Source organism: Chlamydotis macqueenii, chromosome 13 (genome assembly GCF_036417535.1).
Source record: "Chlamydotis macqueenii isolate bChlMac1 chromosome 13, bChlMac1.mat, whole genome shotgun sequence".
Classification (NCBI taxonomy): Eukaryota; Metazoa; Chordata; class Aves; order Otidiformes; family Otididae; genus Chlamydotis; species Chlamydotis macqueenii.
Window position 1 is genome coordinate 12,242,602 of NC_141568.1, and position 17,399 is coordinate 12,260,000.

A 17,399-nucleotide genomic window follows, 5' to 3' on the forward strand; every position below is an offset into this window, starting at 1 on the left:
TTGCTATAACAGACAACTGTGTTGTTCCATTGAGTCCAGGCTCTTGTTTGTGGAAGTAATTTATACCTAGCGTTTTGCAAAAATGCAAATTCTTCGAGACTGTGATGCACCTGGACAATTACAGAGTTTTTCTCTTTGTCTGGAAACAGAGTTCTTGTAGCAATCAGCACTCACCTCCCCAAAACGTAAGCAGTATAAGTCTTATTTTGGCATGCACTTCAAATATCGGACCTAATTCTATGCTTTCCTATTTGCATAGAAGCCAGTAGAAATTTTGAGTGTGTAACAGCCCATAATCCAAACTACGGGCCTGTGAATAGGGCCCTGGCTCCCTCGGAAACGGGATGCCTTTTATCTCAGCGTGCTTCCTACCCTTCAGCCCTTCCCTTGCCAAATCTATGGTCATGTCAAGGCTGTGAAAGAAAAGGTGACCTCAGTGTACGCTACAGTGTGATACGATACAATCTGCGTTAGTCTGCAAAGAGCCAGGAACAGGATCTCCGGGAGATGGAAGCCGCGGTGTGTGTCGCAAGGACTGTCGCTGCTTCAGAGGGACTTTCCAACATCCCGCCGGGCGAGCAGAGCAAAAAGGATCTGTTCAACATATCTACCCATCAAAGCAGCAACTCTGCACATTTTAAGGGCGTGAGATTGCCGGTCCTCACTGGTGCTCCAGTCTCTCTGCAGCTCAGAGGTTGGGCGGACCAAGAGCATCGCAGGGCTCTGTCCACAGCTCCCGGGGACAGTTTATAGTTTTTCTACACAGTCTTTTTCAAAAACCAGCTTCCAGGTTCAGGAATTAAGAAAACAAAAATAGGTTTGGTATAAACAGCGGAAAATTTACTTTAAAGAAAGAAAAAAATGGTTTCCCTAATAAAAAAAACCAAGGTGTTAGGAGTTTTGGGAGGGGTGTTCATATATTGTAAAATGTGATTGTGAAAGGCCTTGCACTGTTTGGGAGTGTAGTAGACTAATGTCACCTGCTAAGTGCAGATTGAGAAAGGGATTTGGGAAAACTTTTTCAGCTCAGGAGTGACAACAAGGAGGGAGGCTGCAGGGAAGATGGGTTTCCTTGCAAGATTCCCTGGCGCTTGGAGGGAGTGGGTTAGTGCCCTTTGGTAAGAGGTAAATTAACAGCACTCTGGTCCATGACTCATCTCTTGCTCCACCTCCTTTAATCGCATTACTTCGGCTTGCCCCAGTGAAATAGCAGTGGATCTGCAGGAGCTGGGCTCGGCTGGCCTTGCCAGAGGCTGCACGAGGTGTTCTTCATCCCTCACCAAGGAAGAAACTGCTCTGGACCAATGATGCTTTGCTGTTTGGGATCCAGAATCACCTGCTTGAAAACCACTGCAGATCGTTTCCTTGCACAAGTTAGGCTAGATGGGGTCATTTCTCACCCGTTAGCACAGGGAGCATTTTCCTACGGGGACTGCAGATGAAAGCAATGAGTTTATTCCTCTCTTCCTCCACCTCTCCCTCCATAACATTGTTATTTTAACACCAACAGCTGTACTTAAAAAAAAAAAAAATACTATCAAAGCCTCTGCGAGTCCTCCTACAGCAAATGTAGAAAGAAAGACAGGGACAAAACAGCTAACCTCTCCAAAACTGGCAGAAACAGGGAGAGGCAGTAACTTCACTCATGCCCTTACCAATGCTAGCAGCTCCTGTTTTTCTCCAAGTAGCTGCTGCAGTCTCCCAGGTGAAGACTATTGACCTCTGAGGGCAGCAAAAGTCGCTTGTTCCCTCTTTAGGAGGGTGGGAAGGGTCTTTTAGTGATGGCACCTTGTGTCCTGCCCAGCTCCCACAGGTGTGAGCAGCTGGTGAGGATGAGGAGGAGGCAGTGGGCTCCAGCTGCTGTGGGGCTGTGTCCTCTCCTTGGGGCTTTATGGTTGGAAGCTGGGGAGGCCCTGTGTGCCCTTCCATGTCTCATCCCTTCTCTGGCTGTCACTCCTGTTTCCAAGGTACTGTTGCTCTGATACTTGGTTACTCAAAGGAGGGAAAGAAGCAACACATTTATTGAAATTATCTTGGTATTATTTTGTTCTCTTGTGGGGTTTCTGTGTGAAGGGGGTATCTGCTCTATTAACTCCCATTAATATCAAACCTCTGCTATTAATAGGATTTGCATATGGAAAGGAAAAGGATTGACCTTTAAATTCATTAAATAAAGCAATTTTAAAAAAATTATTTTAGTTAAAAGCATTAGTGTGAAGAAAAATACAAGAACAAATACATAGACATCAGTGTCTGGGCTTTCGTTAACACTAACGAGCAAATTATTGCAGGGGAAGATTTGCATCATTGGAATATGTATTCCAGCCTCCATACTGATATATGTGATGCGGGGTTATCTTTGTATGGCTTCTCTTTCAGAATATATTTTCTTCTTATAAAATAGCCTCTTTTTAACTCCCATTGGGGACCTACTTATAAATGAGGAACTCATCCTCATGGGACTGGCCTGGCTTGAAAAGTGTGTTATTTAAAAAAAAAAAAAAAAAAAAAGATATTAGAATACTAAGCAATATAATTAGCTCATTTCTTTGTTTTTTGTTGTTGGTGGTTTTTTTTTTTTAAAAAAAAAAACTTAAAAAAATGTATAGCCAAGTTTTAATTAAACATACTCTCTGGATGTTTGGATTGTGTAAGAATTAGAAAATCCTGTTGTATTTTAAAGGGATTAATTGCATCAATTCAAGGTTCTCACTCTAATCTCTGATGTGCAGCCAGGTATCGCCACACTTACTGCAAAGCAGCTAAAGCATCGTGAGTAAGTGATGTTTGCCCGCATAGCTGGGGCCACAGGCTGCCCCTCAGCGGGGTGTTCCCAGCCCACACGTGGCAATGAGGGCATTCATCTCCTCGTCTTTTGCACGGGAACAAACACAGGTTCTCTGTACCAAAACTGGCTGAATATGCAGATTCAAAATACTATCATTCCTAATAATAAATATTGATTTACACGTGCTGAAAAGCTTCTGTTGTCTTCACAGCAAGTAGTCTAAAATATAATTAATTAGTAATGTTTTTACCACCATACTTCTTTTCAAGCCTGATTCTTGAGACACCAATGTCCAACGGTCCCTGGATCTCCAACATCGCTCTGCTCTTGGGTCTCGACCCATCTGCGTCTCGGCGTTCTGACAGAGCCCTTTGTAAAACACTTTGAGATACCCAGATCAAACTTGCTGTTAGTTTGAAGTAGTGCTAATCAGTGTTTTGTGCTGTTCTGTTACGCAGCTTGTGTATATAAATTCAGCTATTTATTCTGTTCCTGCTCTCCCTCAGGCCCCCACAAGCGGGAAGAGGTGAAACCGTTTGGGTTATTCTTCTCAGAGCTCAGCTCATGTCATCTGCTGAATACAGCTCTAAACATCTGAAGTTGGTGAAATTAAATAAAGTGCGAGCATCCTTTGGTCTCTAGCTCTTTGCCTTTAAAACAATTACTCATGGTAACCTTAACAATAGTATATTAAGGAAAAAAAAGAAATCCTCATAAAAGAATTTAGTGTTAGGATGGAGCTCTGCCTGATATTAGAACAATTACAGAGCAGATGCATCCACTCTGAACAAAGTGACCTTTTCATCAAGTTACAAAACATTAAAGGTTAAAGAACGTTTGAAAGGAAGTTCATACTTTTAAAACACTAGAAAAAATTGCAGTTCTTTCAAGACCTGACCAAAATTGGTGGGAAACGATAAGATGACTGTTTAGGCACATCCAGTCATAATTTAAGTAACTCTTGTTACAGAAGGGTATGAGGTATTTTATTTTAAAATTATAAGTCCTTTTTCAGAGAAGCCATGAGATTTGATAGGAATAAATAGCCAATGAAAGAAATCTGCTCTAAAGCTACTTAATTGCAATTTCGAAGTCGCATTTCTTTCTCCCCATTGTGTGCAGATGACACGAGAACAAAGGGAGGGAATCGATGGCGGTGTCCGGTTCTCCCCCCTCCCGCACTTCACCTGCCCCGCGTGGCGCGGTGGCGGCGGGGCCTGCTGCTGCCTCGGCTGGGAGCCGCCTTCCTACGGCTTTTACTAATTTTTTTTCTTGGTTTTTTTTTTTTTTTTTTTTTTTTTGTTTTAGAGAAGGGGTTAGGGTGGACGTCTCTTTTTAAAAAATTATTATTTTTTAATGCCCCCGTGGCCTACCGGCCTGCGCAGCCTCGCTCCCGGCACCGCGGACGCGCGGCGAGGTAGGCCGGAGCCGGTTGTGGCCCTCGGCCGGGTGCGCGTCCCGTGGGGCCGCGGCGTGGGCGGGCGGGGCGGCGGTGCGGGGACAAGCGCTGGGGCGGGGAGTGCGCCGGCCGCGGGCAGGGCTGCGCTCCGAGCGAGCGCGTAACTTTTTTTTTTTTTTTTTTTTTTTTTTCCTGAGAAACTTGCATATTTTAGTGCAAGCGTTATGTGCAAATCACTAAGAAAATACACCCCGTCTGGGAAGTAAGTTTCTGTGAAAAGGAAGAAGGATTTTGCTCGGGGTTAGGCTTTACCAACTGCCCACTTGGTATATTTTTTTTCAGAAAAAGTGTATCTATGCACAACTAAATCTTTATTGCATTGGATCACAGGCGGTCAGCAAAGGAGCAGCTGCGTTAGCTGCGCGACGGGAACTTTCAGGTGATGCGAGAAAGGCGAGGGGAATCCCTTCCCCTTCTCCCTGACGCCTTTCCCGTGGACCGGCCCCGGGGCTCGCTACCCGGCTCCCGGCGCCTGCCGCTGGAGAAACGCGGTGTAGGTAAAATTAGCGGCACCCCTTTTGCCAACACAACAGCTTTTGTGGTCGCATATGGCGCAGTTCCAGGACCTGAAACTATTTTTCATTAAAGATTTTCCTGCTGCCCGAGTGAACGCATTACGCTGCAGCAGTGAATGGTGTCGCTTCTTTCCTCCAAAGCGGCAGCCGATTGTTTCTTCAGAGACCCGAAGCCTTTTTAAGGGGCGGTGAGGGGGAAGCGATAGCTCAGCGGGACTGAATCGCGACGGTAGATCTTCTTTTAACGCGCACCGGCCCCAAAACGTGCCGCGCGTGGGAGAGCGGGCCGGGGGCGGGCGGGGACCGGGGCAGCGCGGGGCCGCGGCCGAGAGGCACCATAAACCGCCTCACAGCCCCTGCCCCCCCACCCAGCCTGGGCCCGGCTCTCTCGTGGGTGGGGGAGGCAGCGGCAGCATCACCCAGCAGCCGCTCCGGCCGCCCAAGTTTAATTGGCGAACTTGGGCTGCTCCGCGGCCGCGGTGGGGCTGCGGGCCCCGCGGGAGAGGAGGGACGGGCGGGTGGACGGACGGGGCGACCGCCGCCCGGCACCGCCCCCGCGCCCGCCCGCCGGCACCTCCCGCCGCGGAGAGCTGCGCGGGGGGCCGCGGGTCCGGGTCGCGTGCTGTGCGGCTCCCGGACCCCAAGGTTCCCCCTCCATTCCCGGCTGGGGGATTTTTGAGGGGAGCGAGGGGGCACATTTCTGGTACCTGGGGTTAGGAGGGGAATTACTTTTGGCTCCAGACGGCAGCGAATCGATCTGGACGAGATTACCCGCCGTTTAAAAGGAAAACGCTTCGAAATACAAAGAGGCTGGGCGTGCTTACACTTTCCTGCCTGTTTTCCCCATGCTCTTCCCAAAATGCCTGCTCCTGGTCGCGAGCGCACCGCGATCCCAGCTCTGATTTTCTGGGGCTCATTACATGTCGGAACTGTAAAAGTCCTCTGGACAATTTACAGACAAAACATCTGGTTCGTTAAAGCAAAGCTACTGGGCTAAGACAAACAAACTTTGCTGCTGTATAAATTCACTTACCCAAACAATTTACATTCAAGCAAAGATTTTAGCCCGAAGAAAAACTTTTATTCATTTGTATTCGGGAGGTTTAGGAATTCACAGGCATTTTAAAATAATTTTGCTCTAATAAAGTTATGTAGATGTTACAAAATGTCTTTGTTCTCTGCTGAGGTTATGATTGCTGTTATAACGGTTATTGACGGCACTTTGTGTTTGGCAGAAGCGGGGGTACCGCTTTCCCCCGTGGGCAGCGGTGTTTTCAAACAAACTTGTCAGGTCCGTGTTCGCCCAGCCCAGCCCTCATGAAAACTGTTTCGGCTTTGTTCCTCGCCGGGAGACGCGCCAATACTCCTCGCGTGTCGGTGGGTGCCAGCCAGCCGTTCGGAAGGAGGAGAGGGTTGGGGTTTATTTTTTATTTTTTTTTCCCCCCGGGACTGCAGGCAGCTGGCGGGTACCCTGGGCGGCGGTGGGTTCCGCGCCCACCGGTGCTCCCAGTGACCGCCCCCGCAGGCCCCAGCCTCCCACCCTTGGGCAGGGTGGGCCCGGGACGGAGCGGTTGGGAGAGCGGGGCTGCGCCCCTGCGTGGGGCAAGCGGAGCCGCCGCGCAGGCGGATGGGGACCTCGCCTTCCTCTGTGCGATGGTCAAGTGGCGGAACACCGGCGCGCTGCTGCGGGGAGAGAACGGCGAAAGCCCGCACCGCACCGCTTCCCCGAGGCAGCCGTCCCAAGTTGGCCGAGCTCCCTTCCCGAGCCGCTCTGGCCATCCCCGCCGTCGGTGGCGGGGCTCCCCCCGCAGCCCGGCCTGGATCCGCGTGGCGCGGGCCGGGGGGGGAAACCAGGAGGCTGCCAGAGGTGTCGGGAGGGGGGGAACAGAACGATGGCTTAAAAGTCAGAGCGGAGGAAGGGGGACTGAGCTGTGCGCGCTGTCGAAACGCAAACCATCCTCAGCTGCTGGAAAGATCAGGAGCGAGCGTGATCTCATCGTGGGACCTACAAACAACCGGTACCTTGGCTTAAAACGGCCGGGAAGAGCGAGCGGAGCCTCCGGTGCTGAGCCCTTGTAGCTGTGCGGCCATCGGAGTTGCGTGCTATGTTTGTAAATGCTACACTTAATAAAATCACGGTTCTGGCTTTCCGAAATAGGCTGTGACCCCCGAAGAAGCTGATGCACATGAAAGAATCCGCATTTCCCTCTGCAATTTCTGACAGAAAGTCCAATAGATTTTATTCTTCTCTTCCTTAAAAAAACTGGGTATAGTTAACCACCAAATTATTCCACAACTTCCTGAGCGTTTTGGCACTAAAAGTTGTGAAATGTGCGAGCGCGGGGTGTGTGTCCGTGTGCACCTGGGTCTGCTGCCCCTCTCTCCGCCTTTTTCTCGCACCCATACGCGAGTTATTATTTCTAGTTGAACTAGGCAAGTTCCTCCAGCTCCTGTTTAGGGGAAATTTAACTTTTTTTTTCATTCAGGCCCCCATCCCAAACTGGGTGCGCTGTCACCAGCCCAGTGCCCCTTGGAGATGCGAGGTGAGTGGTGTCAAACAAACCTCACCCCACAACAGGGCTGGCGGTTTTCTGGCCAATGTTTTCGTGACACCGTCCAAAAGGTCACAGCCTGGCAGCATCCTCCAAGCTGGCTGTGCTCTGCTAGGGAATCTGTTAAAATAGCACTACGTGGGTAAAAACACGCGTGGAGCCAAGCACAGCAGCGAGGGGAGGGCTGTGCGCGGGTGCGCAGCCCGGCGGGTGACGAGGGATAGGAAGCTGGGGAAAGATGAGCGGGTTTAGAGAGAGGGAGGGGGAAGGAAAAAAAGTTCTTGCAACTTGCAGCCCCCTCCCCAAAATTAGTGTTCGGCCGCTGGGGCTTTTTCCTGCGGGTGCTCTGCAGCCAGCTAACGGCAGCTGAGGACAATTCCCGGCCTCGGCAGGGCTCCCGCCCGTCGAACAGCTTTTGCAGGGCCGAAACGACTCAAGACGCTTCGTCTCTTTGATTCCGCTGCCGTTTTCGGGGCGTTTTACAGGCTGACCCCCCCCCCCGACCCCCCCGCGCCGCGGGCTGACACGGCCTCGGCCGCCGCTCCCGCCTCCCCGCGCTCCCACCGCAGCCTCCCAAAATTTGTGACAGCACCCCCCTGCTCGGGGGGGACCCGACCCGACCCTTCTCGTCGACTCCCCCGGCCCCGCGCCCGCCTCTCTCCGGGCTGCGGGCTCGGTGCGGCTGGGCTGAGCGGTTGGGGTGCGGGGCGGGGGGGTGCAGTTAAGTTTTCTATTAATTCCTAGTTAAAGGAGGAGGAAGGGGAGGAAGCAGGAGTTATTAACCGCAGCCCAACCCTCTCCGTTTTCCGGGGCTGTCTGACAGCCGGTGCCGCGGCTGGTGTGTCCCCCCCCCCTCCCCCGGTGCAGCCGGCCGGTGCGGGCTGCGCGGGCAGGGCAACAGCGACAGGCGCGCCAATGGCGGGACGGCCAGCTGCCGGGGCGGGCCCGCGGCACACCCCCCCCCCCCCCCCCCCCACACACACACACAGAGGGGCTTTTTTGGGGAAGGGGGGAACGTCTCGGTGTCGTCTAGTAAGTAGATCTGATGGCTCCTCCCGCCAGCAGATCCGGTAACCGTGAGGAGCAGCCAGCGGGGGTCAACGAGATGGAGCTGCGCGGACCGGGCAGCAGAAGCGGCAATTGACAACTCACCGTTCTCTTGTTTGCAAGAAATGTTTCGTTTTCCCCCAACAGTAGCAATTTCCCCGGGACTTTAGGCGACTGCGATTTTTTTTTTTTCATCCTAAAGATCAGCTTAAAAAAATAAATCAACTCATAACAATAATAATAATTAAAAAAAAAAAAACCAACCTCCCAAACCTTCTCCACCCTTCATGTAAAGTGTTTGAATTTTCTGCAACTTGAAAAGGAAAGCGAGAGCAAAAGAGCGGCGCGCCGGCTTTATAGGATGTGAAGACGCAACAACATCTGCACTTAGTCAGGTATTTGGAATTATCCCAAATCTCGCAGAATGGGGGCGAGTGGAGATTTTTTTGATCTTACCGTAAAAGTGAGATCATCCTTTTTTTTTTTATTATTCCTCCCCGTGAACTTAAAAAAAAAAAAAAACCCAAACCAAACCAAATCGCTACTTTTTTTTGTTGTTGTTGGTGGTGGTGGGTTTTTTTCCCTTTCACTTCTCCCAAGCACTGGCGGCCTGCGGCAGCGCGGCGATGCCGGTGCCGGTACCGGTACCGGGCCGCCGTGCCCGCTCGCGGCGGAGGCGGGAGGGCGCGAGGCCGGCGCGGCACCCCCCCCGCGCGCCCCCCGCGCCGCCCCGGCCCTCCCCGCTGGTGCGCGGCCCCGCCGCCCAGGGATGCGCAATCAAACCCGCAGCACATCGATCCGCCGGCGCTCGCTGAACTGAAGCGCGGCGGCTCGCCAGTGAACTTGGACCAGAAAAAAAAAAAAAACAAAAAACAATCCCCGAACCAAAAAGAGCGAGAGAGAGGAAAAAAAGCCCCCAAAAGAGGGAAAGAGAGGGAAAAGTGACCGTCCCCGAAGAGCCGAGGGCGCGGTTGTGCGCGGGCTCTGCCCGCTCCCCGTCCGGCCGGCGGCACCGCGGGGCAGGGCGCAGCCGGCGGAGGCGCCGCCGCCGTTAACGGCCGCCGGCCGGACCGGCCCCCGCACCCCGCCTGCCCGCAGGCGCGAAGCGGAGCCCGGGCGGCTGCGGCGGCAGCCGGGTGGGAGCCGGCGGGCTGGATGTGTGCGGGCGGGAGGCCAGCTGCCCGGCGCGCCGGTGAGTGGGGCCGGGGCGGGCGGCGGGGCGAAGCGGGGGCCCGGGCTGCTGCTGCCGCTGTCACCTCGCTGGGCTCCGCGGGGAGAGGGCTCCGGGGCCGGGCCCCCCTCACCGTGGGGGGGGGGTGTGGGGAGGGTCCCGTGCCCGGGGGAGGCGATGGTTTAGAGGAGGAGGGGGTGGAACGGGTGTGCGCGGGGGCGGAAAGGGAAGGGCTGCCGGCGGGGCGAGCGGAGCGGGCTGCCCTGCTCAGGGCCGGCCGAGCCCCTCCGCCGCTGCGGGCTGCTGAAGGGAGCGGCGGGAGAAGTTGGGCGGCGGAGGGGGCGCGGCGTGGGGGGTGGGGAGGGAGCCCCGGGCGGGCCCTTGGCCATGGCCGTGGCCGGCGGCGCGATGCGCAGAGAGTGAAGGTGCCGGCCGGGGCGGGGGGCGGTGGGCGCGCGGTGCCCCTCGCCCCCCGAGCGAGCTGGTTTGAGTGACACTGCGATCGTCTCGTTTCCCTTCAAGCTTCGCCTGTTGCCGCCGCCGCCGCTCCAGCGCCGAGCCGGGAGCCGCGGAGTGGAGAGCCGCGCAGGCTGAGGCTCCGCCGACTCCTGCCAAGAAATCCCCCGTCTCTATGCCGTGATCCCTCGGCCCGGCCCGGCACCGGGGGGCGCAGGGTGGGGTGGGGGGGGACTGCGGGCTCTCCCCAGCCCTCCCGCCCGCGCACCTCTTCGGGGGGCTTCCCCTCCTCCTTCCTCCGGGGCGATTTGTCAAACTTCCCCCCTCTTCTGCCAGCAGCAGCAGCAGGGCTGTCCTCTCCTCTGTGCCGCCTCCTCCTCCGCCGCCGCCGCCTCCTCCTCCTCCTCCTCCTCCTCTTCGGCATCGTGTATGCACAGCAACAAAAAAAAAAAAAAAATATATCCCCAACCCAGCCCTCGAGCCGAGACTGGAGCAGCTCACCGGATCTCTGGGGCTAGAGCAACTCTTCCCACCCCCGCGCCCCGGCAGCCCCCCCCCGCCGCCGCCCGCAGCAGCCCAGCATGCCGAGGAGGAAGCAGCAGGCGCCCCGGCGCGCAGCAGGTACGGGTGCCGCCTTCCGCGGCCGCGGGTCTCGCCGCTCGCTCCCGGAGCCGCTTCCCGGCGGCCCGAGCCCGCCGGTCCTGCCGGGCGCCCTCCCTGCCCCGCTCCCCGCCGCCGGGCGCTGCGGGCCGGGGCTTTTGCGGAGCAGCTCTCGGTCTGGAGCACGGCACGGTGGCGGGGGGGGGGGGGAGGAGTATGTGTGTTTCATTTTATTTTATTTTTTATTTTATTTTGGTTTGTTTTTCACCTTGGGGTGGAGGGCGCCGGGAAGCCCGTTCCCTACTTTGGTGCCCACTTTGATTAATTCCGGACTCCGCCGTCGCCCGGCTCGGCTCCGGGGGCAAGGCGCGGTGAAAGCCGGGCGGGTCTGTGCGGGCAGATGCTACATGTGCACGGATGGTCTGTGTGGCTCTAGGCGAGGGGGAAGGAGGCGAATTTTGTTCATTTCCAGCCTGTACTTTGGCACCTACTTTGCTTTTTTCCCTTGTAGTCTTCGTTCTCCATCCCCTTCCCTCACATACAAATGGTTTGCGAAAGCCAGTGAAAGTACTCTTTTAAAAATTATTTCTTTTTTTTTTTTTTCTGTAAAGATAGATAGGATACGTATAGATACACGGCACGCTGCGAATGAACTGGTAGGGACAAAGTGGTTTGGAGGGTCCGCAGTGTTACTTGAAGATCCGAGCCCAGACCTGGCTCCTTTGCTCAACTTTTATCTTTTTCTCTCTCCCCCTTGCACGGCGCTGCCGGACGGGCAGACCCACCTAGTCGGTCACTTTCTTTGGCAACCTCTTCTGGTAATCCTATTGATTTCTTATTTATGAGTCCAGATGAGGAGCTGCAAAGGAAACCAAAGCCAAAAAAAAAAGGGTAGAGGGGGATGTCTGTGTACTGTCAAAAGACTGGCGAATGTTTCTGATAGTGCCTTTACAATTTCCTCTGGTGTGTTTTTTTTTTTTTCCTTTCTTTTTAGAAATACTTTTCAAGGCTTTGTCCTGGTGAGGTTTTTTTTTTGTTTGTTTAGGGTTTTTTTTTTTGTTGTTGTTTTCCTTATGCCAGAAATGTCAGTTCCTGTTAAACTTAGGCGGTATTTTTTTGAAAAGCCAAATTGAAAAGAAAACAGTAAAAAAAAAAAACAAAACAACCCACATAATTTTACAGTAATCCTTAGTTGGGGATATGTGGGCTGGAAAAGGTTTCCTTGGCCTGTTGCCATCCTTGATTTGATGGCTGATTGATCGCCTGTCATCTGGCTGCCTTTGATCTATTCATTCCCGATAAACATCAATAAATCACTTGCCATGGTAACGCCAGACTCGGTGACGTCACATGCGGCCTGTCAACTCTCTGTCAGCGCAACTTCGGGGGCTCCCGGCTGGATGTGCCACTGAGCCACGCGGGCCAGCAGCCCACAGCCCTGGCTGAGGAGCAGGAGCGGGTCTGGCTGGGGACAGGCTGGGAGACCAGCGGATGACCCCGTAATTTGCCAAAGGCCGGGTTTGTACCCAGAGGCCGGGAGTAGTTTTCCGGAGGCTCCGGCAGCGTTGTTGGGAGCGCGTTTGGGGTTGTGCTTCGAAGGACTTGAGGCAGGTAGCCCTGCAACTTAGCTTGGTGGGGTGTTGTTAGAAACCGGGCGTTCAAAGTCGTGACTGTGCTTTCGCGCTGCCTGACAACTTCTCAGAGTGGTGTGGTTCGAACTGAGCGAACAGCAAGGGATTCAGGGAGTAATACAAATGGTAAATAACCATCTCCACATTCCCTTTCTTTTTCTTCTTTGACATATACATGCATTCATCTGGTACTTCTGAAATAGAGAAATAGACTTTCTGGCAGTCTTACTCCATGCTCTAACAGCTAGAAAGTTTGGAAAGTTTTGCAGTACGGTAGTGATACAATCTAGCAAACAGTATCGCAGCCAAATACTTCACGATAATATTTTGCATTTCTGGCCCGTGCCATCAAATAACACTTTTCAAATACATTTAAAAGGTGAACTTTTCCTAATACTTGGGAAGTTTTATTTTGTAACATTAATTTAGTTCTGCAAAATCTAGCTCTTCCAAGTGTTTGACGTATTCGGCTGTGCTGTATGTTGGGCTCTCCGTAAGCTGGAGGAGAGTGTTTCTGCCCTAAGCACACATTCTAAGGTACCTTTTTCTCTCTCTCCCCGGCTCTCCGTCTCTCCCTCCTTTCTCAAGTGAATCATCCATGCTGTGCGATCTATCTTTCGTATTTAGTAGAAGTGTAATCTCTTTAAACTTTTAGCTTTTTGGTAGCCACATTAAACATTTAGTATTGTGTATAATTGCTTCCCACTGAAATGCCGTTTTATTGGTCACGTTGGAAATGTTACTTTTTCTAATAGCAGTAAAAGCAAAGGCGTCTTTTTTTTTTTTCCTTTTTAACACCTTAAAAAACAGCTAAGAAATAACAGGTTAGTTAAGAAATATTCATTACAAAAACTTGACTGCAGGACTAATAGGAGATGGAAGAATGGTTTTGCTCTATCAAAATGACCCGTCAAAACGACTTTGTTTCATATTTGATTTAATTGTCTCTCTCCTGACAGGCACATTCATCAATAGCTTAATGGTCAATCAGAAGTTGGCAGAGTGAGTGCTTTCATTCTTTCCCATACACTAGCTTTGGCTTTACTTTATCAAAATGCCTCTGCCTAATGGATATGGGGGATGTAGAATGACTGAAGGGCTACTTATTTGAGAAGAGTGAAAAAACAAGAACATTTATGCTGTTGATAAGTGCATGAAGATAAATAAGTGAGCTGTATGAGGCGTTTTATTTTAAGACAGAAGAAACTTACAATTTTTTTTCCCCTTCTTTTTGGCTTCAGAGCTGCGAGTTATAAGGTTCATGACTGCTTTTGTGGCATACTGAGAGTGATGACAAATTGATTGCTTGGTACTGAGAGAGAAAAAAAGGTGGTGGTGGGGGGAGAATTAAAGATGTCTGCTGATTGGTAACTCAGGAAATCCAGTCCCCAGCAACCTTGAGAATACTCGAGAATTTTTTTTCTCCAAACTGAAAGGTCCGCTCAGCCATAAAAAAAGAAAAGTTGTTTTGCCAGCTTCATTAGTGTTCACCTAATTAGCTGTAAACCTGATGGATTCCTGACAGCTTTAATGATTGGAGATGACAAGCTCCACGCAGTGTCATCCAGCAGAATTAGGTTTGCAGCTAGTTTGATGTAATCAAGTTGATATTACACAGTCCTGGTTGCCTTTAGTTGTGCATTAACTCAATTTTCTGCTGCAGGTGACAAATGGGCTTTGGTACCTGGATAATCATGTCATAGGAATTAGGGCCCTTTTAATGGTCTGGAGTAGAATAACAACAACAAAGAACTCTCAGCAGCACAGAGCTCGCAGACATAACAGACAGGTGCACAAATTCTTTATGTCTAGCCCAAGTGTTAACACCACACTGTGGAAGGCTAAAGCTGTCTCTGAGAATCAAGAATCTGGAAAAATGATAATTTCGGTTTGTTTGCTTTGAGACACAGGTGAATGTCCTCGATAAATTTGGGAGGAAGAGTCAGGGATCACAGTTTTATTCCTCACCTGTTAAAGCAAGAGATTGGTAAGGATTGCTGCTCCAACGACTTCTCTCATTTAAGTCAGGAGGAAGAAGGTATTTACTGGTTAGAGGCTAGGAAAGCTAAGACACTGTATTAATAGAGGCCAGGCTTGTTCATGCAAACAGTAATTATCTATCCTTAAATTATAGCTTTCACTCACAGCTTTTTTAGAAACCTATTTAAAAGATCAAGAAAATGTACTTCCTACTGACAGAAACAACTTACTACATATTTTGTATACATATAAAGCTCTTCTGAGGAGGGATTGCGAACTAATGATTTGTTGGAAAGTAATTTACTTTTTTTTTTTTAATGTGTTTGTTTTTTTTAATTGAATACAACAATTATTGTTTTTTAGACCCAAACAACCGCACTGAGTTTTCAGCCCTCTGGAAAAAAGCAAACAAACTTGGGACGATGTCAATTTTGTTTATTTATTTTTTTTTCCTATATAGTATGGTTTAAAACCCTCCAGATAGCTGCATACTTTTTGGGCTCTTCACAACTTCAGTGGTCACATTCAAAACGTGCCCCTGGTCTGTGGGAATAGTGCACTAGATTTAATTGATTTTTCCGAGATGCGGAGCACTTCCACTTCTCGGGGACTTCAGTGCTCCTGTGAGTTACCGGTAGCTCCCGAGCAGGGCTGGGAGCGCACCGCAGAAACCCAAATGCAAGATGGCCACATGGGTTGTGCGGCTGAATTTCCAGGGAGCTCCAACTTCAGGAAGTTGAATGCTTGCTTTAATTTATGGGAATTGCTTGTGACTACATACATACCCCAAAAGTAAATGTAGCGATAAAGTAGAGTACGTATAAAGGTACATGCAGTGTCAGCCCTTGGTATGTTATTTGCCTCCAAACCTGCCACATATTTCTCTGTTGGACAGAGATTCTTCCTAGCAGCAAGCTGACAAAATGATTAGTTATGGCTGTCCTCTGGTTTTTTTTTTTTGGTTTTTTTTTTTTTTTTTCCCCGGCAAAGTGTGAGGAACAATGCAAAAAAAAAAAAAAAGAAAAAGGGGCATAAATATAAAAAGGCCTGATAGATTCCCCTGAATATCCATCTGGAAAACAGAATTTTCCAGAATCAGCTGCCATTTCTCCCATTAGCTTGACAGCTGTCAATTAGGGCTTCAGTGCTCTCCTGGGCCACAGTTTATTGCGTGCGGTTGATGTTGTCATTTTGTTCTCGGTTTTGCCTTGAGCGCTATCATGAGCAGGAGTGAAATAGTCAATAACTGATGTATCAGCAGTTATTTCTTAAATTGGCTTACAAGTCTGCATTTTTCCTCTTTTTACTAAAGATTGTTTTGTAAAGTGATTAGAATGAATTGTGACTGCTGCAGGGTTATGGGAAATGCAGTGAAGCTAGGGTGAGTTAGCAGGATTAGAGTGGGTCCTTTTTGTCAGCCCTGTTTCCAGGATTAGTGGAAACTGCATAGAAAAGATCACCTTCAGGGTGAAGTGTGGGGTACATTTTTAAGTGTGCTAACGTGCACGCTCATGTAGAAGCATATGGTGGTGCAGAGTGAATGAAAAGAAATGATTTGCCAGGACGTAAAGTAACCGTACGTGTTATCTGTCTGAACAAACCTTGGCACTGCTAGTTTTATGGTGTAATAATCCATATTTTAATCCAATGTCATGACCGTTTCCTAGCGAATCCAAATACAGATTGTCAAATTTTAATACAGCCCTATTTACAAGGTGCTGCTGCTAGATCAAGTATTAAGATGCCTGAAGTGTTGCATTGTCAAGTAAGAGTGTATGTATATGTATGGTTATGATACAACACCGAAAATAACGTAGTTGCAGAGCGATGGTGTGTTATCTTATCTAAGAAATACTTCAGCATCATTTACTAAACAATCTACCTCGGGTGTTTGAGTCTGATTTTTTTTTTTTTTTTTTCCCCTTCTGTGTGTGTTTGGTTGTGTTTTTTGTTGTTTTTTTTTTTTTAATTTAGTTACGCCCAAATTGTGGTTTATCAGCCTGAAGTTAAAAATGAAAGGTGAATACAATATATTGTATTTGGTAACAATGATATGGACTGGTACATCCAGACAGATAATATGCAGTTGTAATTAGACTGAATAGACAGGCATTCATTTTTAAATTCTTTGACACATGCATAAAATAGTCATATAATAAGATAAGATGACAATTTTATGTTAGGTTGATAAAGTGTCCCGATACATGCATTTAAATGTCTGTAAGCCTTTTTTTATCCAGACAGATTAATTCTAGTTTCTAGCATTTGCAGTTAGACATTAAATTAATTTAAAAAATCCCACTAAACAATGGATGCGTTGCAGGGTTGTGGGGTTTTTTTTTGTGTGTGTGTCATTACCTAAAGCAGGAGGATTGAAAAAAATTAAGCAATTGATTTTTCTTGAGTTCAACATTAAAAAAAATTGCATGAAAATTGACTCAAAGGATTTAAAGCATAGTCCACAAAAGACTGTACTGTAGTTTTCTTAAGTATAATAATGCAGAATAGGACATTGTCAGAGCTTGAAATTGTTTGTTACCATTTTCATAAAAGGAACTGTAAGAGTTGAAATAAATAGGGCTTAATTTCAGACACTGCGAGATTCGTCCTACTGCATTTTTCCTGATTTTGCTCCTGGAAGATATTTTGGTCATCTCAGTAGAGAGCCAATCTGCAGAATTTAAACACTTCTCATTGCAACCATCAACTTTAAGATATTTCTCAGAAAATGTTCAAAGGTTTTTTTCCCCCGGGGAAGGAGTTACCAGAAGATCATAAAATATCTGAAGGCTCTTTGCCAACGCTATTACCTGGCTCGTTCGGGCAGTAAAGGTGCGACTCTTCAAGAATAATCTAAGTTCGTATTTTAGACTTAATTATAAATTATTAATTAATTCTGTCAGGACACATGTTATTAATTATGACTCTCTTTTCTTCATTCAGAACAGCTGTTGGGAATCGCATAAGTTCACTGTATTTGTTGGAGTGGGAGTTCACCAGTGAAGAGCTCTCCATTCCCAGCCTGCCTTACCTCTGCCTCCCATCCTCTTCATACTGGGGATCGCTGTTAAACAGCTGAGCTAAGCCCGACATCGCTTGGAGTATAGACAAGTTTTGAAGTTATTCAGTGTGCTCACAATTAGCGAACATTTTTACGGAGGTGTTTTTTAGGTCCTATCCATAAATAATCCTTGTTTCAG

The 17,399-nt window shown here is 49.4% G+C and overlaps 1 protein-coding gene and 1 long non-coding RNA gene across 4 annotated transcripts in view; one reads left to right on the forward strand and one right to left on the reverse strand.

The window, feature by feature from the left end:
* Window positions 1-5,884: 5,884 nt before the first annotated feature.
* On the reverse strand, window positions 5,885-8,931 carry LOC147599101 (uncharacterized). 3 transcript variants are annotated; one of them, XR_015260033.1, is made up of 4 exons: window positions 8,818-8,931; window positions 8,467-8,568; window positions 7,326-7,434; window positions 5,885-7,212 (listed from the first exon to the last, which is right to left on the reverse strand). It is a non-coding gene; the product is annotated as an uncharacterized LOC147599101 (long non-coding RNA). The 3 variants fall into 3 exon arrangements; XR_015260034.1 differs by lacking the exon at window positions 7,326-7,434; XR_015260032.1 differs by having other exon boundaries at window positions 8,467-8,877.
* Window positions 8,932-10,471: 1,540 nt separating this feature from the next.
* TSHZ3 (teashirt zinc finger homeobox 3) overlaps window positions 10,472-17,399 on the forward strand; it is a 62,857-nt gene continuing 55,929 nt past the window's right edge. Inside the window, exon 1 of the mRNA XM_086758373.1 lies at window positions 10,472-10,609. Coding sequence (XP_086614499.1) covers window positions 10,570-10,609 — 40 coding nt within the window. The 5' untranslated portion in view covers window positions 10,472-10,569. The remainder of the gene's footprint in view (window positions 10,610-17,399) is intronic.